Source organism: Lepisosteus platostomus, unplaced genomic scaffold (assembly GCF_059453375.1).
Source record: "Lepisosteus platostomus isolate fLepPlt1 unplaced genomic scaffold, fLepPlt1.hap1 Scaffold_261_H1, whole genome shotgun sequence".
NCBI classification, from domain to species: Eukaryota; Metazoa; Chordata; class Actinopteri; order Semionotiformes; family Lepisosteidae; genus Lepisosteus; species Lepisosteus platostomus.
This window is the reverse complement of record NW_028291642.1, coordinates 957-23,120: the sequence shown is the minus strand read 5'-3', so window position 1 is coordinate 23,120 and position 22,164 is coordinate 957. Positions and strand designations below refer to the sequence as shown.

General features: G+C 51.6%; 5 protein-coding genes across 5 annotated transcripts; all 5 read right to left on the bottom strand.

The window, feature by feature from the left end:
• Window positions 1-1,436: 1,436 nt before the first annotated feature.
• Window positions 1,437-3,879, bottom strand: LOC148635373 (zona pellucida sperm-binding protein 3-like). Its single transcript, XM_088623605.1, has 9 exons — window positions 3,486-3,879; window positions 3,287-3,405; window positions 3,095-3,198; window positions 2,723-2,900; window positions 2,531-2,648; window positions 2,365-2,450; window positions 2,178-2,290; window positions 1,705-1,839; window positions 1,437-1,587 (listed from the first exon to the last, which is right to left on the bottom strand). The coding sequence occupies exons 1-9, from the start codon at window positions 3,861-3,863 to the stop codon at window positions 1,457-1,459; spliced, it is 1,362 nt and encodes a 453-aa protein (XP_088479731.1). The 5' UTR covers window positions 3,864-3,879; the 3' UTR covers window positions 1,437-1,456.
• A 1,980-nt stretch (window positions 3,880-5,859) lies between these two features.
• On the bottom strand, window positions 5,860-7,864 carry LOC148635372 (zona pellucida sperm-binding protein 4-like). Its single transcript, XM_088623610.1, has 9 exons — window positions 7,625-7,864; window positions 7,355-7,542; window positions 7,178-7,275; window positions 6,975-7,102; window positions 6,707-6,896; window positions 6,474-6,621; window positions 6,317-6,392; window positions 6,084-6,209; window positions 5,860-6,006 (listed from the first exon to the last, which is right to left on the bottom strand). Exons 1-9 carry the CDS (start codon window positions 7,836-7,838, stop codon window positions 5,876-5,878), a joined length of 1,299 nt encoding a protein of 432 aa, XP_088479736.1. The 5' UTR covers window positions 7,839-7,864; the 3' UTR covers window positions 5,860-5,875.
• Window positions 7,865-10,413: 2,549 nt separating this feature from the next.
• Window positions 10,414-12,856, bottom strand: LOC148635371 (zona pellucida sperm-binding protein 3-like). The gene is made up of 9 exons (XM_088623606.1): window positions 12,463-12,856; window positions 12,264-12,382; window positions 12,072-12,175; window positions 11,700-11,877; window positions 11,508-11,625; window positions 11,342-11,427; window positions 11,155-11,267; window positions 10,682-10,816; window positions 10,414-10,564 (listed from the first exon to the last, which is right to left on the bottom strand). The coding sequence occupies exons 1-9, from the start codon at window positions 12,838-12,840 to the stop codon at window positions 10,434-10,436; spliced, it is 1,362 nt and encodes a 453-aa protein (XP_088479732.1). The 5' UTR covers window positions 12,841-12,856; the 3' UTR covers window positions 10,414-10,433.
• Window positions 12,857-14,836: 1,980 nt separating this feature from the next.
• LOC148635370 (zona pellucida sperm-binding protein 4-like) lies at window positions 14,837-16,841 on the bottom strand. Its single transcript, XM_088623612.1, has 9 exons — window positions 16,602-16,841; window positions 16,332-16,519; window positions 16,155-16,252; window positions 15,952-16,079; window positions 15,684-15,873; window positions 15,451-15,598; window positions 15,294-15,369; window positions 15,061-15,186; window positions 14,837-14,983 (listed from the first exon to the last, which is right to left on the bottom strand). The coding sequence occupies exons 1-9, from the start codon at window positions 16,813-16,815 to the stop codon at window positions 14,853-14,855; spliced, it is 1,299 nt and encodes a 432-aa protein (XP_088479738.1). The 5' UTR covers window positions 16,816-16,841; the 3' UTR covers window positions 14,837-14,852.
• Window positions 16,842-19,390: 2,549 nt separating this feature from the next.
• Window positions 19,391-21,833, bottom strand: LOC148635369 (zona pellucida sperm-binding protein 3-like). Its single transcript, XM_088623608.1, has 9 exons — window positions 21,440-21,833; window positions 21,241-21,359; window positions 21,049-21,152; window positions 20,677-20,854; window positions 20,485-20,602; window positions 20,319-20,404; window positions 20,132-20,244; window positions 19,659-19,793; window positions 19,391-19,541 (listed from the first exon to the last, which is right to left on the bottom strand). Exons 1-9 carry the CDS (start codon window positions 21,815-21,817, stop codon window positions 19,411-19,413), a joined length of 1,362 nt encoding a protein of 453 aa, XP_088479734.1. The 5' UTR covers window positions 21,818-21,833; the 3' UTR covers window positions 19,391-19,410.
• Between the last annotated feature and the right edge of the window lie 331 nt (window positions 21,834-22,164).

Here is a 22,164-nt window from a genome sequence, read left to right as displayed (position 1 = left end):
GTATGCTTTAATCCGCTTGAGCTCTGACGAGAGCGGCTACAGGTTGAATGCACACCTCCATTTAGTAAAATACTGGAGAAGCCGCACGGAAACCAATGCGTTTTAATGCCGGTTATAATCGCTGAACTGTGCTTTCACGCTTTTGTCTGGGTAGGGCCGATTTGCAGACATACGGCATGTGTACAATTGCGGCAAACGAGAATCTGCTCACTTCTAGCAAGAAAAACCTCGAATAGTCGACGGCTCTAGCTTGACAATGGGCCATGTCTACCGTTTGTTAGTTAATTGGATGTAACGGAGCCCAAACCAAATGAAATACATAGGATTACATTTTATGCATTTTTACAATGGCTGGTTTCGGCGTTGCGCTCTTTCGAGATCTCTTATCCCGATTTTCTTTTCTACGCTTCAGAACAAATTACGATCTCAATGCTAATGGGCCATTTTCGGACATTAGTAAACTCCTCAGCTGCAACAGAAATTTTCCACTCGCATCCTGTTTGAGAGACACAGGAAGCTGGAGCGGCGGTTTTCAGCCTTCGTTTACATCTCTTCTGCTCATGCAAGCCAATTTTGTTTAGGCTCTTGTCTTAGCCTGTACTGGCTATTAGAACGAAATCCTAAGTACAATTCTCTAAAGAGAGATCTAAACTCCATCCACACACTTAGTTTGATAATACTGTAGAGCCATGCGCACGCAGGGCGGGCTGGAAAGAGCGCTTGGGGGGCGGGACTAGGGGACTGTACTGTATATAGGGGGATAGAGGCTGGAAACGGGCTCTTCCCTTCGTGTCTGTTAGTGTAGGTGTAGCGCTGTAATCCCTGTCCCCGCTTCTGATCAACCTCTTCTCCCGAGTCCTACGCCCGCTCCATTCGGTACCGAACGCCGCGGTCGTACCAAAACATTTTCACCTCAGAACGAAGTAAAAAAGTCAGACCCCTTAAAACGTGTTACTCCATAAAATCAAAGAAAACGAGAACCATATGAGGCGTCTCAGTGACAGTAAAGAGCCCCACATGGCAACACCAGAAACGTGGCTGCCCTCTACCCTTCATAAAGGATGCCATGTCAACTAGAACCTGAATTAGAAGCACAATCAACCGTCCATGTGCTGCTGGCAGGGACCTGTAACAGGCTGGAGTCCAGGCTGCTCCCGCGAGTACTACAGCAGCCATCATCAGCTGCAGAGAAGCTCCCCACCCATAGCATCTACTCTACAGAGTGGAGCTGCAGTTTAATGCTTAGCATCTGCACAAGAAAGGCTGTCAGACTAGCTGACAGCCAGTGCAGTAACAGCCCAAGCCCACCCTCTGCCCACAGTGCTTGTGGCAAAGACACTGAACAGGGTAGCATGAGGACACAAGAGGTCAGCGCAATAAGCAGGTGTCAAGATCTATTGCACTGGATTAAGAAAGGAACAAGTATCACACAGAGAGACAGTTTCCAATCCCTCCTTTATTTCTCCACAGTCAGCTCAGTGGATTTACTCTGCAGTCTCCTGTAAAGGACAGTCCCCAGCACAGCCACACAGACCAGCCCCACCACTGCCCCCAGAGCAGCCAGGATCACAGGCTCAGCAGACACTCCTGGAAAGAGAGGACAGGTTAGCTCACACTGCTCTACCATAGAGATGCTTTCAGACCAGTTCAGTCCCACTGAGACCCCAGTCAGTAAACAGGTTGGGTACTAAAGGCTTCCTCTACCTGTTGCATCACCTTCCTCCTGTGCTCTCAGCTGAGACCTCTGACCTTTCACCTCTGCTGGGCGGTCAACAGCCTGCTCTCCCAGCACAAACAGAGGACCAACTGTGGCATCGCCTTCCCACTCAGCAGCTGCAACTGGAAGGAATTCTGGATTGAAATACCTACAGCGCTGCAGAAGACAGCATTCACTTTCACATAAGCCTGACCAGGATTTAAGGAGCATGCTGGAGGGAAGGACACCCTTTGGAACGTTCCTTTTCATGTAGCAATCCAGAGAACAGTTGCCTACATTCCCCAAGAATAAGAGCAGGAGGGATTGTGTACAGCATACAGTGCCATGGTTTTCTATGAAGACTTCTGCTCCCAATCCCTCAATGTACTAATGTCCATACTACTGGAGTGGAACACTAGCATCTACAAGAACTAGAATCCCCTCTCCTCATTTTGAGAAGCCACAAGCAAGAGAGTCTCACCCTCTTTAGATCCCAGATCCCTCTTCATTCTCATCCAGTGCCTGGATTTGGTAGTAGGACAGCTGGAGTCACAGCAGCTGCACACCTGATCACTCCCATCCACAGACGTCCACCTACAGCAGGACAGGCATCACTGCAGACACCTGCATCAGAGCACATTGCGGGCAACAGCCTCCTCCTCACTTACACATTCCCAGTAGTGTAGCAGGCCTTGTTCAGGGAGTCCACACTCTGGGAAGCAGCAGTCACCTTCAGAAGGCAGGTGATGTAGATCTGGAACAGTACACCTTCAGTCAGAGGCTCCACTGCAGCTAAACCTCCTCACAGCCCAGAGGCCACAGGAAGACACTCACTGAGCTCCTGGCATCTTGATAGAACCTGAAGGCATCCAGCTTCATCCTCAGCTTGCCGTCCTGGGGTCTTGGCATGAACTGAGAACTGGAGCCTGTAGTTTTGGCATCAGTCAGGCACCTGGGGAAGAGGGGAGGTCATTGCAAGTGCACCGTCTGCACAGCAGTTCCTCCATCAGAAGGCACAGGACTCACCCATGATTCTCAATGAAGGCATATCTGGGGGTAGAGGTCTGGTCAGGCACCAGGGTGGCCACACAGCTGTCCACAAAGAGCCGGAGGGGCTGGTGGTCGGCCTGGCTGACGGAGGCTTCAATATTCAGGACGTCCCCCAGGTAGAACACGTTGGAGGTCCTTGGGGAGCTCCAGTCATCTAGCATTGGAGAGGAGCCATTACAGGAAAATAGCAGAGAACCAGATGAACAGATCCCTTCAAAGAGCTCCGGTTACTGGGAGCAAACCTTCATAGACCCCCAGTCAACTAATTCAACAAAGCAATCTTGTCTAGTAGACATCCCCAGTGCGAAAGGGAGTCTTGCTGCACCTCTCCCCTACAAGAGCACATACCAGCCATGAGCACCAGGGAGAAATCCAGGACATCCTCCGCAGACTTGGTGGAAGTGTAGGGGACCCAGGTGGGCTTCAGGGCGCTGCTGCTCACATTGTGAAACCTGGGAAAGAGACTCCAGCAGAGTGACACGGTCCTTATTCAGCCCTGGAGCTCCGTGGACCCTGCAGGACAGCAGATGCCTCCCTCACCTCATGTAGCGACACTCAATACCGACAACGGCGCCATTCGTTCTCACGATGGGGGTGTTGGCAATCGCCCGCGGGGTGTAGTTGAGAGAGAAGTTGTACACTAGCTCCTCTGGTGCGCTCTAGGAGAGAAGCGACGGGTGAAGCCGGCACACCACTAAAATATGAAGCTACTGTATGATGTCAAAGCCGGACACCCTACCGTCAGCGAACTACGACACGCCTGCAGCTCGGACTCGAAGATCAGGACCTGCGCCGCGTCGTCTTGCCTTGTAGCCGCACAGCCTCCCAGACTGACGTCCGAGGAGTTGATCAGCTGACCGGTACCGAACAGGTCTCTCCTGACTTGCACCACGATTTGACTCTCCCCGCACGCTACCGACACAGCCCGCACGAGCGGCGTATCCTGCTGTGGAAACCGAGGAACGTCGTAAAACACAGCCCCCTTGTGCGTGATACCGGTTCGCCGTCCGGGCGCCGAGCGCCATGTAGCGGCGTCACAGAAACGCCCGAACACCAAGAAGCTGAAGAGAGAAATGCCCGAAACCCACATTTTGCTTCCCACAGAGAACAAATCCATGATACCTACTGTTTGCCAAGTACGTCTTTTTAAAGGCACACAGATATTCTCTCTTAATGGGGTTCAGGTTTGCCGACAGAGAAAGCAGATTCTCACGTGAACAAACCCCGTGTCCGCTCGTACTGAGGAGCCCGGATAGAGCGCGAGAGTCGGGGAAGATCAGAGCAGCGATCAGGAAACAGCGCCGAGTCTGTTGAAAACTGTCCGAATAGGAACCGGTGATGTTTTACGTATTCTTTTATTTCATGTTTCCATTTTCTCCGGCTGAGTCAGTACGTTCTGCTGTAATTACGCATTACGAGCCAATTTCTACCTTAAATGGCGTCATGTCGTCCCAGTGCTGGCTGGTAACCTTTCTGGAGGATTTTGAGAAAATAGAAATGTAAAACCACAGCAAAATCCAGTCCACCTCAGGCTAGGACTAAATCGCTGCTGATAACGTATTCTTAGTCAAATATGGTTTTGCCTTACTGTTAAATCACATAGGGCATTATGAAATTTTAGAAAATGTAGGCAGGCCTTTCAATCTGTAGTTTTCTTATTTTACATTTCGTTTAACAGGAATCCTAAATCCACTCAAATTACGTCTTAACTTGCGCTACACGTGTGATTTCAGATCAATGAACTGATTAGTCGTGTTGCAGAGACAAACCCGCTACATTAGAGCACCAGAAAGTGAACGAGACAGTGTCGCGTAAGCAGGCGTGTGATCGAGAAGCCTGCGATGTTGGTGCTAATGAAGGAGCTGCAGACAGATGAGAGAACACTAAAGCTGAGCAGGTGTGAGCCTGGTCAGTACCTGGATGGGAGAGCTCCTGGGAACAACCAAGGTTGCTGCTGGAAGAGGTGTTAGTGGGGCCAGCAGGGGGCGCTCACCCTGCGGTCCATGTGGGTCCTAATGCCCCAGTATAGTGACGGGGACACTTGACTGTAAACACTATGCCTTCCTTCGGAAGGGACGTAAAACCGAGCTCCTGACTCTCTGTGGTCATGAAAAATCCCAGGGGGTGTCTCGAAAGAAGTAGGGGTATAACCCCGGTGTCCTGGCCAAAATTCTCCTTGGCCTTTACTAATCAGGGCCTCCTAATAATCCCCATCTATGAACTGGCTTCATTACTCTGCTCTCCTCCCTACTGAGAGCTGATGTGCAGTGAGCGTTCTGGCACGCAGCAGTCGCCTCAGAAAAAGAAAGAGGACAACGGTTCGGCCATGGAGCCTTCTTGAAGGCAGAATAGGTGTGAAATGAAACCTCCAGTTCATTTCACACCTCTTGCTTGGCCTCTTTCTGTCCCCTGCTCCCGCGACATTACCTTTGCTTACTGCTTTGTCTCTCACCCCTGAAGAAGGCTCCACAGCCAAAATGTTTTCCTTGCAGCATGGAATGAATCCATTACTTGTTCCAACATTTAGTAATACTCCCCACTGCCCCTCTCCAATTCCCCTTGAAATCATGTCATTTATGTGATCATGAATGTCAGTATTTACAAGTGAGAAACTCAAGCTACTTTATTTCTATAGTTGTTTATGGACCAGTGTCTTCCAAATGAACTCCCAAGTCCAATCCCGCCACCTCCCTCTCTCCCTCCAGAGAGCAGAAGCCAAGACCACAGATTATCCCGCTCTAAAGCCACTTCCTGGATTGCGTGACATCAGTCCTGTGTGAGGAGCAGGTAGTATTGCCGCAGTAAGTGGAGGTACGAAGTCAGTTCCCCTACAGTCGCTGCAAGGGGAACAGCACTGCCCCCGACTCCAAGCAGCACCTGCAGTATTAATTACCTTCCTCAGTGGTCAGATTACCAAGACGAAGGAGAGGGAGCAGACTGTGGTTCTGGAAGAGGTTTCAGAGCTGGATGCAGAAAAGCCCTCTTACTGCAATAATCATTACATTGAGCTGTTAAGCAGTGTTTTGCCACCATTCCTTCTAGAAAGAAGCAGCTGTAAGCGTCTTAGACATCATTAAGAGAGTGAATAAGAAAAAGGCTGAGGAGGACCAGAGTTCACTTCTCCCTTTATTATGCTCCAGTTACAGCTTTGTTCTGTGTACAAGGTCTGAATCTCCACACAGCTACCAGCAGCAGCGCAGAGACCACAAGCACAGTGGAGGCAGCTACTGCCAGCAAGCCATAGCTGAAGACCTGGGGCACTGAGGAGAGAGCAGGCAGCAGTCAGTACACAGCCAGAGCAACACGCCAACACCGCTCACACAGTGGAGCCTCTCACCTTCAGACCAGAGCCGATGCGCTTCACCCTGGGCTGGGAGCTCAGAGGCAGTCAGGATCACCTCTCCACTAGAGACCACTGCAGTGTCTTTGGAGGAGCCCCCGCGTGCTGCAGCAGCTGCCCTTCCTGGAAGAGGAACAGAAGAACTGCTGGGAGGACTGACGACCAGGATTCAGCAGCCAACAGGGACCCCTCAGCTGGAGCACTGGAGCCGACATGCGACAGGTACTCACTCCTCCTGCTGCAGGTTGGGACACAGCGGTCAGTAGCAGTCGGCTGGCACACTGCTGCACTGCAGTGGATGTAGACCTGGAGAGAGCAGAGCAGGGGTGAGAGAAGGTCAGCTGCCCTCGGGGATCAAGCTGGTGCCTCCCAGCCACGGCTCCTTACCGTCTCCTTCAGGGGGAGCTGGGAGGCAGGGTCCACAAAAGTGAACATCCGGACCATGAAGCGCTGGTAGTGCGTTGGGTACAGCAGCCCTGAGGAGCCGCCCACAGGGATCAGAGTGGTCTGGTAGTTGTCATCTCTGTATGGGCACCTGCAGCAGGAGGAGAAGGGTGAGAGCTCTGCCAGCAGGGGTCAGCAGTGGGGAATCCAGCAAGAGCTACAGGAGGACAGGTTACCCAGCAACCAGGAGGCTCCACTGGGGCTGGCTCAGAGGGCTTGGGGTGGAAGTGGCCCAGCAGTCTCCCAGCGTCAGGACAATATTGGGATCCGTCCTCTGCAAGATGTGAACCTCCACATACACAGGATCCTGCAGGACCTTGGTCACAGGGTAGTCACCCTCACTGTAGTAGGAGTCATACTGCTCTCCTGAGGAGGAGGAAGGAGCTTGAGCACTATTTCACCCTGCAGGGCAGCCGAGCAGAGCTGAAGGCTCAGCACAGGTACCTCTTGCCAGTTGGAGCTCCACACGGAGGGGTCCTGGGGCCACTGCTGGAGGGGGTGGAGAGACCGTATAGACCACTGCCTGCAGAGGAACCAGCTCATCATCTGCATACCTGCACTGGAAGAACAGCCTGCAGGAAGAAGCCAGCCATCAGGAACTGGCACAGGCCGAGGGGAGCCGAGGAAGGAGAAGGCAACCTGCCCACCTGTAGGCACTGTCCCTCGTGATGGAGCCATCAGGTCCCGGCCTCACCTCGAAGCTGGAGTTCATCAGGTTCTCATACACTACAGCACCAGCCTCCACCTGGAACAGGGGTGGGGACATGACAGGCACAGCCTGCACACACTGGCACTCTGGGAACAAGACACTGGCTGCAACTCACCCTCATCCTGGTGCCACAGGCACTGACTGGGAACTTGAACATGGCAAAGCCAGCAGTGGTGCCAACAGGGCCACAGGCTGCACTGCCACCCCCCAGCAGACTGACCGAGTCCAGGCTCAGCGGAGGGCTGGTGGCATTCCTGGACACCACAACCACAAACTGACCATCCCTGGTGCACTGCACAGTCACTGAGGGGATACAAAGGCTGGATTCAGTCCCATTATAAAAAAAGGAGTCCTGCTCTGAAGTGCTCAGGTTACACAAACCCACCATCATTCCCATAGTAGCAGCGCCTCTGGCTTGTCTGATCAAAGCAACAGTTTCCTGCTTCACAGTCGGCTCTCGTGACGGTTGGGTCTCCACACACCACCTTGTCATTATCGCTCACCAGACATTTCTGATTCTGGGCTAGAGCCACATCCAGCAACACAAAAAGCCAGGCACACAGACTCCACACTTTCCCACTAACCCCAGACTTCTCCATGGCGGAACTCGGAGAGGAACTAGAGGAAAGCCGCGCTCAGCGCCTTAAGTTCTCTCTGCGCGCTGATTGGCTGAGCTCGGCGATTGGACAGCAGCAGGCTGAAGCGGGCGCACGAGGACGTCAGACGCTCTGCGCGTCTCCAGGGTCAGGAATTGAGTCCAGGTGCGCAGATCGCTCTGCTGGTTCCCTCCAGCGTCATTCTTAAGAATTGTCTTCCTCCGTGATGTGGAAACAAGTGAGGAAACAGAACCTCAGCGGTGATTTTTAAATCCAATTAAAATCAGCACTGCTTACAATTTCACATCATTGGGCTGCTAATATATTTGGATGTTTGAGCCAGGAATCGTTTGATCTTGCTTTTTGCTGGTTTAACGAAACACGACTCGAAACACTGATTCGCAACTGCTTCGATTCCTTTGGAGCATAGCGTTACCATACTGTCCACTGCTCCGAAGTCCGTATGAAAAGGCGCGTGACCAGGCTGAACGCGACTTCATGGCGTCACACTGTTTCGAAATGCTTCAAATGTTTTGCCGGGATTCGGCATAGGAAAAATTAAGAGCAAGCTGGTGATCTGGGATCACAGCGTTTTGACCCAATACACATACTGTAAATGGAAAGTACAAAAATATCTCTCTGTTCCCCGATTTGTGATTGGGTGCTACCTGTCATCACCTTATTTGCCACACCCTCGAAAAGTTTGTAACGTTATATAAAGCCTGTCTAAGCCTCGTTTTTTTCGCGAAGTCTTGCCTCAACCTCCTGAGTGCCTTGTACTGAGCCGTGTTCTTCCAGTGAGCCTGTTTTCCTGCCTCCACCTAGTTTCTTTCTTTGACTCCGAGCCTGCCTTGTCCACAGTACCCTGGGAGCTCCTGTTTGAACCTTCGCCTGTACACTGACCTTGATGTGTGAGAATTCATAACAAATAGGATCTCCGCTTTGTAAGAATGATAGCAAATCATAACTTAAAAAGAACTGCACTGAAACCTTTGTGGAAAGCAATTGCAGAAATAAAGATGAAGGTAAAACGCCTAAATCGAGAGCCATCAGTAGCAAGGGAGGTGAGATCAGCAAAGCTGTGAAGATGGGAAGGTTTGATAAAAAACGTTCTAGAACTGTGCCTGGGTTGTGGACCTCAGGTATGCTTTAATCCGCTTGAGCTCTGACGAGAGCGGCTACAGGTTGAATGCACACCTCCATTTAGTAAAATACTGGAGAAGCCGCACGGAAACCAATGCGTTTTAATGCCGGTTATAATCGCTGAACTGTGCTTTCACGCTTTTGTCTGGGTAGGGCCGATTTGCAGACATACGGCATGTGTACAATTGCGGCAAACGAGAATCTGCTCACTTCTAGCAAGAAAAACCTCGAATAGTCGACGGCTCTAGCTTGACAATGGGCCATGTCTACCGTTTGTTAGTTAATTGGATGTAACGGAGCCCAAACCAAATGAAATACATAGGATTACATTTTATGCATTTTTACAATGGCTGGTTTCGGCGTTGCGCTCTTTCGAGATCTCTTATCCCGATTTTCTTTTCTACGCTTCAGAACAAATTACGATCTCAATGCTAATGGGCCATTTTCGGACATTAGTAAACTCCTCAGCTGCAACAGAAATTTTCCACTCGCATCCTGTTTGAGAGACACAGGAAGCTGGAGCGGCGGTTTTCAGCCTTCGTTTACATCTCTTCTGCTCATGCAAGCCAATTTTGTTTAGGCTCTTGTCTTAGCCTGTACTGGCTATTAGAACGAAATCCTAAGTACAATTCTCTAAAGAGAGATCTAAACTCCATCCACACACTTAGTTTGATAATACTGTAGAGCCATGCGCACGCAGGGCGGGCTGGAAAGAGCGCTTGGGGGGCGGGACTAGGGGACTGTACTGTATATAGGGGGATAGAGGCTGGAAACGGGCTCTTCCCTTCGTGTCTGTTAGTGTAGGTGTAGCGCTGTAATCCCTGTCCCCGCTTCTGATCAACCTCTTCTCCCGAGTCCTACGCCCGCTCCATTCGGTACCGAACGCCGCGGTCGTACCAAAACATTTTCACCTCAGAACGAAGTAAAAAAGTCAGACCCCTTAAAACGTGTTACTCCATAAAATCAAAGAAAACGAGAACCATATGAGGCGTCTCAGTGACAGTAAAGAGCCCCACATGGCAACACCAGAAACGTGGCTGCCCTCTACCCTTCATAAAGGATGCCATGTCAACTAGAACCTGAATTAGAAGCACAATCAACCGTCCATGTGCTGCTGGCAGGGACCTGTAACAGGCTGGAGTCCAGGCTGCTCCCGCGAGTACTACAGCAGCCATCATCAGCTGCAGAGAAGCTCCCCACCCATAGCATCTACTCTACAGAGTGGAGCTGCAGTTTAATGCTTAGCATCTGCACAAGAAAGGCTGTCAGACTAGCTGACAGCCAGTGCAGTAACAGCCCAAGCCCACCCTCTGCCCACAGTGCTTGTGGCAAAGACACTGAACAGGGTAGCATGAGGACACAAGAGGTCAGCGCAATAAGCAGGTGTCAAGATCTATTGCACTGGATTAAGAAAGGAACAAGTATCACACAGAGAGACAGTTTCCAATCCCTCCTTTATTTCTCCACAGTCAGCTCAGTGGATTTACTCTGCAGTCTCCTGTAAAGGACAGTCCCCAGCACAGCCACACAGACCAGCCCCACCACTGCCCCCAGAGCAGCCAGGATCACAGGCTCAGCAGACACTCCTGGAAAGAGAGGACAGGTTAGCTCACACTGCTCTACCATAGAGATGCTTTCAGACCAGTTCAGTCCCACTGAGACCCCAGTCAGTAAACAGGTTGGGTACTAAAGGCTTCCTCTACCTGTTGCATCACCTTCCTCCTGTGCTCTCAGCTGAGACCTCTGACCTTTCACCTCTGCTGGGCGGTCAACAGCCTGCTCTCCCAGCACAAACAGAGGACCAACTGTGGCATCGCCTTCCCACTCAGCAGCTGCAACTGGAAGGAATTCTGGATTGAAATACCTACAGCGCTGCAGAAGACAGCATTCACTTTCACATAAGCCTGACCAGGATTTAAGGAGCATGCTGGAGGGAAGGACACCCTTTGGAACGTTCCTTTTCATGTAGCAATCCAGAGAACAGTTGCCTACATTCCCCAAGAATAAGAGCAGGAGGGATTGTGTACAGCATACAGTGCCATGGTTTTCTATGAAGACTTCTGCTCCCAATCCCTCAATGTACTAATGTCCATACTACTGGAGTGGAACACTAGCATCTACAAGAACTAGAATCCCCTCTCCTCATTTTGAGAAGCCACAAGCAAGAGAGTCTCACCCTCTTTAGATCCCAGATCCCTCTTCATTCTCATCCAGTGCCTGGATTTGGTAGTAGGACAGCTGGAGTCACAGCAGCTGCACACCTGATCACTCCCATCCACAGACGTCCACCTACAGCAGGACAGGCATCACTGCAGACACCTGCATCAGAGCACATTGCGGGCAACAGCCTCCTCCTCACTTACACATTCCCAGTAGTGTAGCAGGCCTTGTTCAGGGAGTCCACACTCTGGGAAGCAGCAGTCACCTTCAGAAGGCAGGTGATGTAGATCTGGAACAGTACACCTTCAGTCAGAGGCTCCACTGCAGCTAAACCTCCTCACAGCCCAGAGGCCACAGGAAGACACTCACTGAGCTCCTGGCATCTTGATAGAACCTGAAGGCATCCAGCTTCATCCTCAGCTTGCCGTCCTGGGGTCTTGGCATGAACTGAGAACTGGAGCCTGTAGTTTTGGCATCAGTCAGGCACCTGGGGAAGAGGGGAGGTCATTGCAAGTGCACCGTCTGCACAGCAGTTCCTCCATCAGAAGGCACAGGACTCACCCATGATTCTCAATGAAGGCATATCTGGGGGTAGAGGTCTGGTCAGGCACCAGGGTGGCCACACAGCTGTCCACAAAGAGCCGGAGGGGCTGGTGGTCGGCCTGGCTGACGGAGGCTTCAATATTCAGGACGTCCCCCAGGTAGAACACGTTGGAGGTCCTTGGGGAGCTCCAGTCATCTAGCATTGGAGAGGAGCCATTACAGGAAAATAGCAGAGAACCAGATGAACAGATCCCTTCAAAGAGCTCCGGTTACTGGGAGCAAACCTTCATAGACCCCCAGTCAACTAATTCAACAAAGCAATCTTGTCTAGTAGACATCCCCAGTGCGAAAGGGAGTCTTGCTGCACCTCTCCCCTACAAGAGCACATACCAGCCATGAGCACCAGGGAGAAATCCAGGACATCCTCCGCAGACTTGGTGGAAGTGTAGGGGACCCAGGTGGGCTTCAGGGCGCTGCTGCTCACATTGTGAAACCTGGGAAAGAGACTCCAGCAGAGTGACACGGTCCTTATTCAGCCCTGGAGCTCCGTGGACCCTGCAGGACAGCAGATGCCTCCCTCACCTCATGTAGCGACACTCAATACCGACAACGGCGCCATTCGTTCTCACGATGGGGGTGTTGGCAATCGCCCGCGGGGTGTAGTTGAGAGAGAAGTTGTACACTAGCTCCTCTGGTGCGCTCTAGGAGAGAAGCGACGGGTGAAGCCGGCACACCACTAAAATATGAAGCTACTGTATGATGTCAAAGCCGGACACCCTACCGTCAGCGAACTACGACACGCCTGCAGCTCGGACTCGAAGATCAGGACCTGCGCCGCGTCGTCTTGCCTTGTAGCCGCACAGCCTCCCAGACTGACGTCCGAGGAGTTGATCAGCTGACCGGTACCGAACAGGTCTCTCCTGACTTGCACCACGATTTGACTCTCCCCGCACGCTACCGACACAGCCCGCACGAGCGGCGTATCCTGCTGTGGAAACCGAGGAACGTCGTAAAACACAGCCCCCTTGTGCGTGATACCGGTTCGCCGTCCGGGCGCCGAGCGCCATGTAGCGGCGTCACAGAAACGCCCGAACACCAAGAAGCTGAAGAGAGAAATGCCCGAAACCCACATTTTGCTTCCCACAGAGAACAAATCCATGATACCTACTGTTTGCCAAGTACGTCTTTTTAAAGGCACACAGATATTCTCTCTTAATGGGGTTCAGGTTTGCCGACAGAGAAAGCAGATTCTCACGTGAACAAACCCCGTGTCCGCTCGTACTGAGGAGCCCGGATAGAGCGCGAGAGTCGGGGAAGATCAGAGCAGCGATCAGGAAACAGCGCCGAGTCTGTTGAAAACTGTCCGAATAGGAACCGGTGATGTTTTACGTATTCTTTTATTTCATGTTTCCATTTTCTCCGGCTGAGTCAGTACGTTCTGCTGTAATTACGCATTACGAGCCAATTTCTACCTTAAATGGCGTCATGTCGTCCCAGTGCTGGCTGGTAACCTTTCTGGAGGATTTTGAGAAAATAGAAATGTAAAACCACAGCAAAATCCAGTCCACCTCAGGCTAGGACTAAATCGCTGCTGATAACGTATTCTTAGTCAAATATGGTTTTGCCTTACTGTTAAATCACATAGGGCATTATGAAATTTTAGAAAATGTAGGCAGGCCTTTCAATCTGTAGTTTTCTTATTTTACATTTCGTTTAACAGGAATCCTAAATCCACTCAAATTACGTCTTAACTTGCGCTACACGTGTGATTTCAGATCAATGAACTGATTAGTCGTGTTGCAGAGACAAACCCGCTACATTAGAGCACCAGAAAGTGAACGAGACAGTGTCGCGTAAGCAGGCGTGTGATCGAGAAGCCTGCGATGTTGGTGCTAATGAAGGAGCTGCAGACAGATGAGAGAACACTAAAGCTGAGCAGGTGTGAGCCTGGTCAGTACCTGGATGGGAGAGCTCCTGGGAACAACCAAGGTTGCTGCTGGAAGAGGTGTTAGTGGGGCCAGCAGGGGGCGCTCACCCTGCGGTCCATGTGGGTCCTAATGCCCCAGTATAGTGACGGGGACACTTGACTGTAAACACTATGCCTTCCTTCGGAAGGGACGTAAAACCGAGCTCCTGACTCTCTGTGGTCATGAAAAATCCCAGGGGGTGTCTCGAAAGAAGTAGGGGTATAACCCCGGTGTCCTGGCCAAAATTCTCCTTGGCCTTTACTAATCAGGGCCTCCTAATAATCCCCATCTATGAACTGGCTTCATTACTCTGCTCTCCTCCCTACTGAGAGCTGATGTGCAGTGAGCGTTCTGGCACGCAGCAGTCGCCTCAGAAAAAGAAAGAGGACAACGGTTCGGCCATGGAGCCTTCTTGAAGGCAGAATAGGTGTGAAATGAAACCTCCAGTTCATTTCACACCTCTTGCTTGGCCTCTTTCTGTCCCCTGCTCCCGCGACATTACCTTTGCTTACTGCTTTGTCTCTCACCCCTGAAGAAGGCTCCACAGCCAAAATGTTTTCCTTGCAGCATGGAATGAATCCATTACTTGTTCCAACATTTAGTAATACTCCCCACTGCCCCTCTCCAATTCCCCTTGAAATCATGTCATTTATGTGATCATGAATGTCAGTATTTACAAGTGAGAAACTCAAGCTACTTTATTTCTATAGTTGTTTATGGACCAGTGTCTTCCAAATGAACTCCCAAGTCCAATCCCGCCACCTCCCTCTCTCCCTCCAGAGAGCAGAAGCCAAGACCACAGATTATCCCGCTCTAAAGCCACTTCCTGGATTGCGTGACATCAGTCCTGTGTGAGGAGCAGGTAGTATTGCCGCAGTAAGTGGAGGTACGAAGTCAGTTCCCCTACAGTCGCTGCAAGGGGAACAGCACTGCCCCCGACTCCAAGCAGCACCTGCAGTATTAATTACCTTCCTCAGTGGTCAGATTACCAAGACGAAGGAGAGGGAGCAGACTGTGGTTCTGGAAGAGGTTTCAGAGCTGGATGCAGAAAAGCCCTCTTACTGCAATAATCATTACATTGAGCTGTTAAGCAGTGTTTTGCCACCATTCCTTCTAGAAAGAAGCAGCTGTAAGCGTCTTAGACATCATTAAGAGAGTGAATAAGAAAAAGGCTGAGGAGGACCAGAGTTCACTTCTCCCTTTATTATGCTCCAGTTACAGCTTTGTTCTGTGTACAAGGTCTGAATCTCCACACAGCTACCAGCAGCAGCGCAGAGACCACAAGCACAGTGGAGGCAGCTACTGCCAGCAAGCCATAGCTGAAGACCTGGGGCACTGAGGAGAGAGCAGGCAGCAGTCAGTACACAGCCAGAGCAACACGCCAACACCGCTCACACAGTGGAGCCTCTCACCTTCAGACCAGAGCCGATGCGCTTCACCCTGGGCTGGGAGCTCAGAGGCAGTCAGGATCACCTCTCCACTAGAGACCACTGCAGTGTCTTTGGAGGAGCCCCCGCGTGCTGCAGCAGCTGCCCTTCCTGGAAGAGGAACAGAAGAACTGCTGGGAGGACTGACGACCAGGATTCAGCAGCCAACAGGGACCCCTCAGCTGGAGCACTGGAGCCGACATGCGACAGGTACTCACTCCTCCTGCTGCAGGTTGGGACACAGCGGTCAGTAGCAGTCGGCTGGCACACTGCTGCACTGCAGTGGATGTAGACCTGGAGAGAGCAGAGCAGGGGTGAGAGAAGGTCAGCTGCCCTCGGGGATCAAGCTGGTGCCTCCCAGCCACGGCTCCTTACCGTCTCCTTCAGGGGGAGCTGGGAGGCAGGGTCCACAAAAGTGAACATCCGGACCATGAAGCGCTGGTAGTGCGTTGGGTACAGCAGCCCTGAGGAGCCGCCCACAGGGATCAGAGTGGTCTGGTAGTTGTCATCTCTGTATGGGCACCTGCAGCAGGAGGAGAAGGGTGAGAGCTCTGCCAGCAGGGGTCAGCAGTGGGGAATCCAGCAAGAGCTACAGGAGGACAGGTTACCCAGCAACCAGGAGGCTCCACTGGGGCTGGCTCAGAGGGCTTGGGGTGGAAGTGGCCCAGCAGTCTCCCAGCGTCAGGACAATATTGGGATCCGTCCTCTGCAAGATGTGAACCTCCACATACACAGGATCCTGCAGGACCTTGGTCACAGGGTAGTCACCCTCACTGTAGTAGGAGTCATACTGCTCTCCTGAGGAGGAGGAAGGAGCTTGAGCACTATTTCACCCTGCAGGGCAGCCGAGCAGAGCTGAAGGCTCAGCACAGGTACCTCTTGCCAGTTGGAGCTCCACACGGAGGGGTCCTGGGGCCACTGCTGGAGGGGGTGGAGAGACCGTATAGACCACTGCCTGCAGAGGAACCAGCTCATCATCTGCATACCTGCACTGGAAGAACAGCCTGCAGGAAGAAGCCAGCCATCAGGAACTGGCACAGGCCGAGGGGAGCCGAGGAAGGAGAAGGCAACCTGCCCACCTGTAGGCACTGTCCCTCGTGATGGAGCCATCAGGTCCCGGCCTCACCTCGAAGCTGGAGTTCATCAGGTTCTCATACACTACAGCACCAGCCTCCACCTGGAACAGGGGTGGGGACATGACAGGCACAGCCTGCACACACTGGCACTCTGGGAACAAGACACTGGCTGCAACTCACCCTCATCCTGGTGCCACAGGCACTGACTGGGAACTTGAACATGGCAAAGCCAGCAGTGGTGCCAACAGGGCCACAGGCTGCACTGCCACCCCCCAGCAGACTGACCGAGTCCAGGCTCAGCGGAGGGCTGGTGGCATTCCTGGACACCACAACCACAAACTGACCATCCCTGGTGCACTGCACAGTCACTGAGGGGATACAAAGGCTGGATTCAGTCCCATTATAAAAAAAGGAGTCCTGCTCTGAAGTGCTCAGGTTACACAAACCCACCATCATTCCCATAGTAGCAGCGCCTCTGGCTTGTCTGATCAAAGCAACAGTTTCCTGCTTCACAGTCGGCTCTCGTGACGGTTGGGTCTCCACACACCACCTTGTCATTATCGCTCACCAGACATTTCTGATTCTGGGCTAGAGCCACATCCAGCAACACAAAAAGCCAGGCACACAGACTCCACACTTTCCCACTAACCCCAGACTTCTCCATGGCGGAACTCGGAGAGGAACTAGAGGAAAGCCGCGCTCAGCGCCTTAAGTTCTCTCTGCGCGCTGATTGGCTGAGCTCGGCGATTGGACAGCAGCAGGCTGAAGCGGGCGCACGAGGACGTCAGACGCTCTGCGCGTCTCCAGGGTCAGGAATTGAGTCCAGGTGCGCAGATCGCTCTGCTGGTTCCCTCCAGCGTCATTCTTAAGAATTGTCTTCCTCCGTGATGTGGAAACAAGTGAGGAAACAGAACCTCAGCGGTGATTTTTAAATCCAATTAAAATCAGCACTGCTTACAATTTCACATCATTGGGCTGCTAATATATTTGGATGTTTGAGCCAGGAATCGTTTGATCTTGCTTTTTGCTGGTTTAACGAAACACGACTCGAAACACTGATTCGCAACTGCTTCGATTCCTTTGGAGCATAGCGTTACCATACTGTCCACTGCTCCGAAGTCCGTATGAAAAGGCGCGTGACCAGGCTGAACGCGACTTCATGGCGTCACACTGTTTCGAAATGCTTCAAATGTTTTGCCGGGATTCGGCATAGGAAAAATTAAGAGCAAGCTGGTGATCTGGGATCACAGCGTTTTGACCCAATACACATACTGTAAATGGAAAGTACAAAAATATCTCTCTGTTCCCCGATTTGTGATTGGGTGCTACCTGTCATCACCTTATTTGCCACACCCTCGAAAAGTTTGTAACGTTATATAAAGCCTGTCTAAGCCTCGTTTTTTTCGCGAAGTCTTGCCTCAACCTCCTGAGTGCCTTGTACTGAGCCGTGTTCTTCCAGTGAGCCTGTTTTCCTGCCTCCACCTAGTTTCTTTCTTTGACTCCGAGCCTGCCTTGTCCACAGTACCCTGGGAGCTCCTGTTTGAACCTTCGCCTGTACACTGACCTTGATGTGTGAGAATTCATAACAAATAGGATCTCCGCTTTGTAAGAATGATAGCAAATCATAACTTAAAAAGAACTGCACTGAAACCTTTGTGGAAAGCAATTGCAGAAATAAAGATGAAGGTAAAACGCCTAAATCGAGAGCCATCAGTAGCAAGGGAGGTGAGATCAGCAAAGCTGTGAAGATGGGAAGGTTTGATAAAAAACGTTCTAGAACTGTGCCTGGGTTGTGGACCTCAGGTATGCTTTAATCCGCTTGAGCTCTGACGAGAGCGGCTACAGGTTGAATGCACACCTCCATTTAGTAAAATACTGGAGAAGCCGCACGGAAACCAATGCGTTTTAATGCCGGTTATAATCGCTGAACTGTGCTTTCACGCTTTTGTCTGGGTAGGGCCGATTTGCAGACATACGGCATGTGTACAATTGCGGCAAACGAGAATCTGCTCACTTCTAGCAAGAAAAACCTCGAATAGTCGACGGCTCTAGCTTGACAATGGGCCATGTCTACCGTTTGTTAGTTAATTGGATGTAACGGAGCCCAAACCAAATGAAATACATAGGATTACATTTTATGCATTTTTACAATGGCTGGTTTCGGCGTTGCGCTCTTTCGAGATCTCTTATCCCGATTTTCTTTTCTACGCTTCAGAACAAATTACGATCTCAATGCTAATGGGCCATTTTCGGACATTAGTAAACTCCTCAGCTGCAACAGAAATTTTCCACTCGCATCCTGTTTGAGAGACACAGGAAGCTGGAGCGGCGGTTTTCAGCCTTCGTTTACATCTCTTCTGCTCATGCAAGCCAATTTTGTTTAGGCTCTTGTCTTAGCCTGTACTGGCTATTAGAACGAAATCCTAAGTACAATTCTCTAAAGAGAGATCTAAACTCCATCCACACACTTAGTTTGATAATACTGTAGAGCCATGCGCACGCAGGGCGGGCTGGAAAGAGCGCTTGGGGGGCGGGACTAGGGGACTGTACTGTATATAGGGGGATAGAGGCTGGAAACGGGCTCTTCCCTTCGTGTCTGTTAGTGTAGGTGTAGCGCTGTAATCCCTGTCCCCGCTTCTGATCAACCTCTTCTCCCGAGTCCTACGCCCGCTCCATTCGGTACCGAACGCCGCGGTCGTACCAAAACATTTTCACCTCAGAACGAAGTAAAAAAGTCAGACCCCTTAAAACGTGTTACTCCATAAAATCAAAGAAAACGAGAACCATATGAGGCGTCTCAGTGACAGTAAAGAGCCCCACATGGCAACACCAGAAACGTGGCTGCCCTCTACCCTTCATAAAGGATGCCATGTCAACTAGAACCTGAATTAGAAGCACAATCAACCGTCCATGTGCTGCTGGCAGGGACCTGTAACAGGCTGGAGTCCAGGCTGCTCCCGCGAGTACTACAGCAGCCATCATCAGCTGCAGAGAAGCTCCCCACCCATAGCATCTACTCTACAGAGTGGAGCTGCAGTTTAATGCTTAGCATCTGCACAAGAAAGGCTGTCAGACTAGCTGACAGCCAGTGCAGTAACAGCCCAAGCCCACCCTCTGCCCACAGTGCTTGTGGCAAAGACACTGAACAGGGTAGCATGAGGACACAAGAGGTCAGCGCAATAAGCAGGTGTCAAGATCTATTGCACTGGATTAAGAAAGGAACAAGTATCACACAGAGAGACAGTTTCCAATCCCTCCTTTATTTCTCCACAGTCAGCTCAGTGGATTTACTCTGCAGTCTCCTGTAAAGGACAGTCCCCAGCACAGCCACACAGACCAGCCCCACCACTGCCCCCAGAGCAGCCAGGATCACAGGCTCAGCAGACACTCCTGGAAAGAGAGGACAGGTTAGCTCACACTGCTCTACCATAGAGATGCTTTCAGACCAGTTCAGTCCCACTGAGACCCCAGTCAGTAAACAGGTTGGGTACTAAAGGCTTCCTCTACCTGTTGCATCACCTTCCTCCTGTGCTCTCAGCTGAGACCTCTGACCTTTCACCTCTGCTGGGCGGTCAACAGCCTGCTCTCCCAGCACAAACAGAGGACCAACTGTGGCATCGCCTTCCCACTCAGCAGCTGCAACTGGAAGGAATTCTGGATTGAAATACCTACAGCGCTGCAGAAGACAGCATTCACTTTCACATAAGCCTGACCAGGATTTAAGGAGCATGCTGGAGGGAAGGACACCCTTTGGAACGTTCCTTTTCATGTAGCAATCCAGAGAACAGTTGCCTACATTCCCCAAGAATAAGAGCAGGAGGGATTGTGTACAGCATACAGTGCCATGGTTTTCTATGAAGACTTCTGCTCCCAATCCCTCAATGTACTAATGTCCATACTACTGGAGTGGAACACTAGCATCTACAAGAACTAGAATCCCCTCTCCTCATTTTGAGAAGCCACAAGCAAGAGAGTCTCACCCTCTTTAGATCCCAGATCCCTCTTCATTCTCATCCAGTGCCTGGATTTGGTAGTAGGACAGCTGGAGTCACAGCAGCTGCACACCTGATCACTCCCATCCACAGACGTCCACCTACAGCAGGACAGGCATCACTGCAGACACCTGCATCAGAGCACATTGCGGGCAACAGCCTCCTCCTCACTTACACATTCCCAGTAGTGTAGCAGGCCTTGTTCAGGGAGTCCACACTCTGGGAAGCAGCAGTCACCTTCAGAAGGCAGGTGATGTAGATCTGGAACAGTACACCTTCAGTCAGAGGCTCCACTGCAGCTAAACCTCCTCACAGCCCAGAGGCCACAGGAAGACACTCACTGAGCTCCTGGCATCTTGATAGAACCTGAAGGCATCCAGCTTCATCCTCAGCTTGCCGTCCTGGGGTCTTGGCATGAACTGAGAACTGGAGCCTGTAGTTTTGGCATCAGTCAGGCACCTGGGGAAGAGGGGAGGTCATTGCAAGTGCACCGTCTGCACAGCAGTTCCTCCATCAGAAGGCACAGGACTCACCCATGATTCTCAATGAAGGCATATCTGGGGGTAGAGGTCTGGTCAGGCACCAGGGTGGCCACACAGCTGTCCACAAAGAGCCGGAGGGGCTGGTGGTCGGCCTGGCTGACGGAGGCTTCAATATTCAGGACGTCCCCCAGGTAGAACACGTTGGAGGTCCTTGGGGAGCTCCAGTCATCTAGCATTGGAGAGGAGCCATTACAGGAAAATAGCAGAGAACCAGATGAACAGATCCCTTCAAAGAGCTCCGGTTACTGGGAGCAAACCTTCATAGACCCCCAGTCAACTAATTCAACAAAGCAATCTTGTCTAGTAGACATCCCCAGTGCGAAAGGGAGTCTTGCTGCACCTCTCCCCTACAAGAGCACATACCAGCCATGAGCACCAGGGAGAAATCCAGGACATCCTCCGCAGACTTGGTGGAAGTGTAGGGGACCCAGGTGGGCTTCAGGGCGCTGCTGCTCACATTGTGAAACCTGGGAAAGAGACTCCAGCAGAGTGACACGGTCCTTATTCAGCCCTGGAGCTCCGTGGACCCTGCAGGACAGCAGATGCCTCCCTCACCTCATGTAGCGACACTCAATACCGACAACGGCGCCATTCGTTCTCACGATGGGGGTGTTGGCAATCGCCCGCGGGGTGTAGTTGAGAGAGAAGTTGTACACTAGCTCCTCTGGTGCGCTCTAGGAGAGAAGCGACGGGTGAAGCCGGCACACCACTAAAATATGAAGCTACTGTATGATGTCAAAGCCGGACACCCTACCGTCAGCGAACTACGACACGCCTGCAGCTCGGACTCGAAGATCAGGACCTGCGCCGCGTCGTCTTGCCTTGTAGCCGCACAGCCTCCCAGACTGACGTCCGAGGAGTTGATCAGCTGACCGGTACCGAACAGGTCTCTCCTGACTTGCACCACGATTTGACTCTCCCCGCACGCTACCGACACAGCCCGCACGAGCGGCGTATCCTGCTGTGGAAACCGAGGAACGTCGTAAAACACAGCCCCCTTGTGCGTGATACCGGTTCGCCGTCCGGGCGCCGAGCGCCATGTAGCGGCGTCACAGAAACGCCCGAACACCAAGAAGCTGAAGAGAGAAATGCCCGAAACCCACATTTTGCTTCCCACAGAGAACAAATCCATGATACCTACTGTTTGCCAAGTACGTCTTTTTAAAGGCACACAGATATTCTCTCTTAATGGGGTTCAGGTTTGCCGACAGAGAAAGCAGATTCTCACGTGAACAAACCCCGTGTCCGCTCGTACTGAGGAGCCCGGATAGAGCGCGAGAGTCGGGGAAGATCAGAGCAGCGATCAGGAAACAGCGCCGAGTCTGTTGAAAACTGTCCGAATAGGAACCGGTGATGTTTTACGTATTCTTTTATTTCATGTTTCCATTTTCTCCGGCTGAGTCAGTACGTTCTGCTGTAATTACGCATTACGAGCCAATTTCTACCTTAAATGGCGTCATGTCGTCCCAGTGCTGGCTG

Bases quoted from the DNA above. Each gene is read 5' to 3' on its own strand.
- LOC148635373 (XM_088623605.1), bottom strand. From the start codon at position 3,863: ATGGATTTGTTCTCTGTGGGAAGCAAAATGTGGGTTTCGGGCATTTCT. The intron at 2,291-2,364 runs GTAAGTGAGGAG...GTCCTGCTGTAG, and splicing joins TGCTACACTACTGGGAATGT to GTGGACGTCTGTGGATGGGA. The intron at 1,840-2,177 runs GTGAGACTCTCT...AATTCCTTCCAG, and splicing joins GGATCTGGGATCTAAAGAGG to TTGCAGCTGCTGAGTGGGAA.
- LOC148635372 (XM_088623610.1), bottom strand. From the start codon at position 7,838: ATGGAGAAGTCTGGGGTTAGTGGGAAAGTGTGGAGTCTGTGTGCCTGG. The intron at 6,897-6,974 runs GTACCTGTGCTG...CCTCCTCCTCAG, and splicing joins GGAGCTCCAACTGGCAAGAG to GAGAGCAGTATGACTCCTAC. The intron at 6,393-6,473 runs GTAAGGAGCCGT...TGCTCTCTCCAG, and splicing joins AGCTCCCCCTGAAGGAGACG to GTCTACATCCACTGCAGTGC.
- LOC148635371 (XM_088623606.1), bottom strand. From the start codon at position 12,840: ATGGATTTGTTCTCTGTGGGAAGCAAAATGTGGGTTTCGGGCATTTCT. The intron at 11,878-12,071 runs GTATGTGCTCTT...CTCCAATGCTAG, and splicing joins CTCCCTGGTGCTCATGGCTG to ATGACTGGAGCTCCCCAAGG. The intron at 11,268-11,341 runs GTAAGTGAGGAG...GTCCTGCTGTAG, and splicing joins TGCTACACTACTGGGAATGT to GTGGACGTCTGTGGATGGGA.
- LOC148635370 (XM_088623612.1), bottom strand. From the start codon at position 16,815: ATGGAGAAGTCTGGGGTTAGTGGGAAAGTGTGGAGTCTGTGTGCCTGG. The intron at 15,874-15,951 runs GTACCTGTGCTG...CCTCCTCCTCAG, and splicing joins GGAGCTCCAACTGGCAAGAG to GAGAGCAGTATGACTCCTAC. The intron at 15,370-15,450 runs GTAAGGAGCCGT...TGCTCTCTCCAG, and splicing joins AGCTCCCCCTGAAGGAGACG to GTCTACATCCACTGCAGTGC.
- LOC148635369 (XM_088623608.1), bottom strand. From the start codon at position 21,817: ATGGATTTGTTCTCTGTGGGAAGCAAAATGTGGGTTTCGGGCATTTCT. The intron at 21,360-21,439 runs GTAGGGTGTCCG...CTTCTCTCCTAG, and splicing joins CGTGTCGTAGTTCGCTGACG to AGCGCACCAGAGGAGCTAGT. The intron at 21,153-21,240 runs GTGAGGGAGGCA...TCTCTTTCCCAG, and splicing joins ATTGAGTGTCGCTACATGAG to GTTTCACAATGTGAGCAGCA.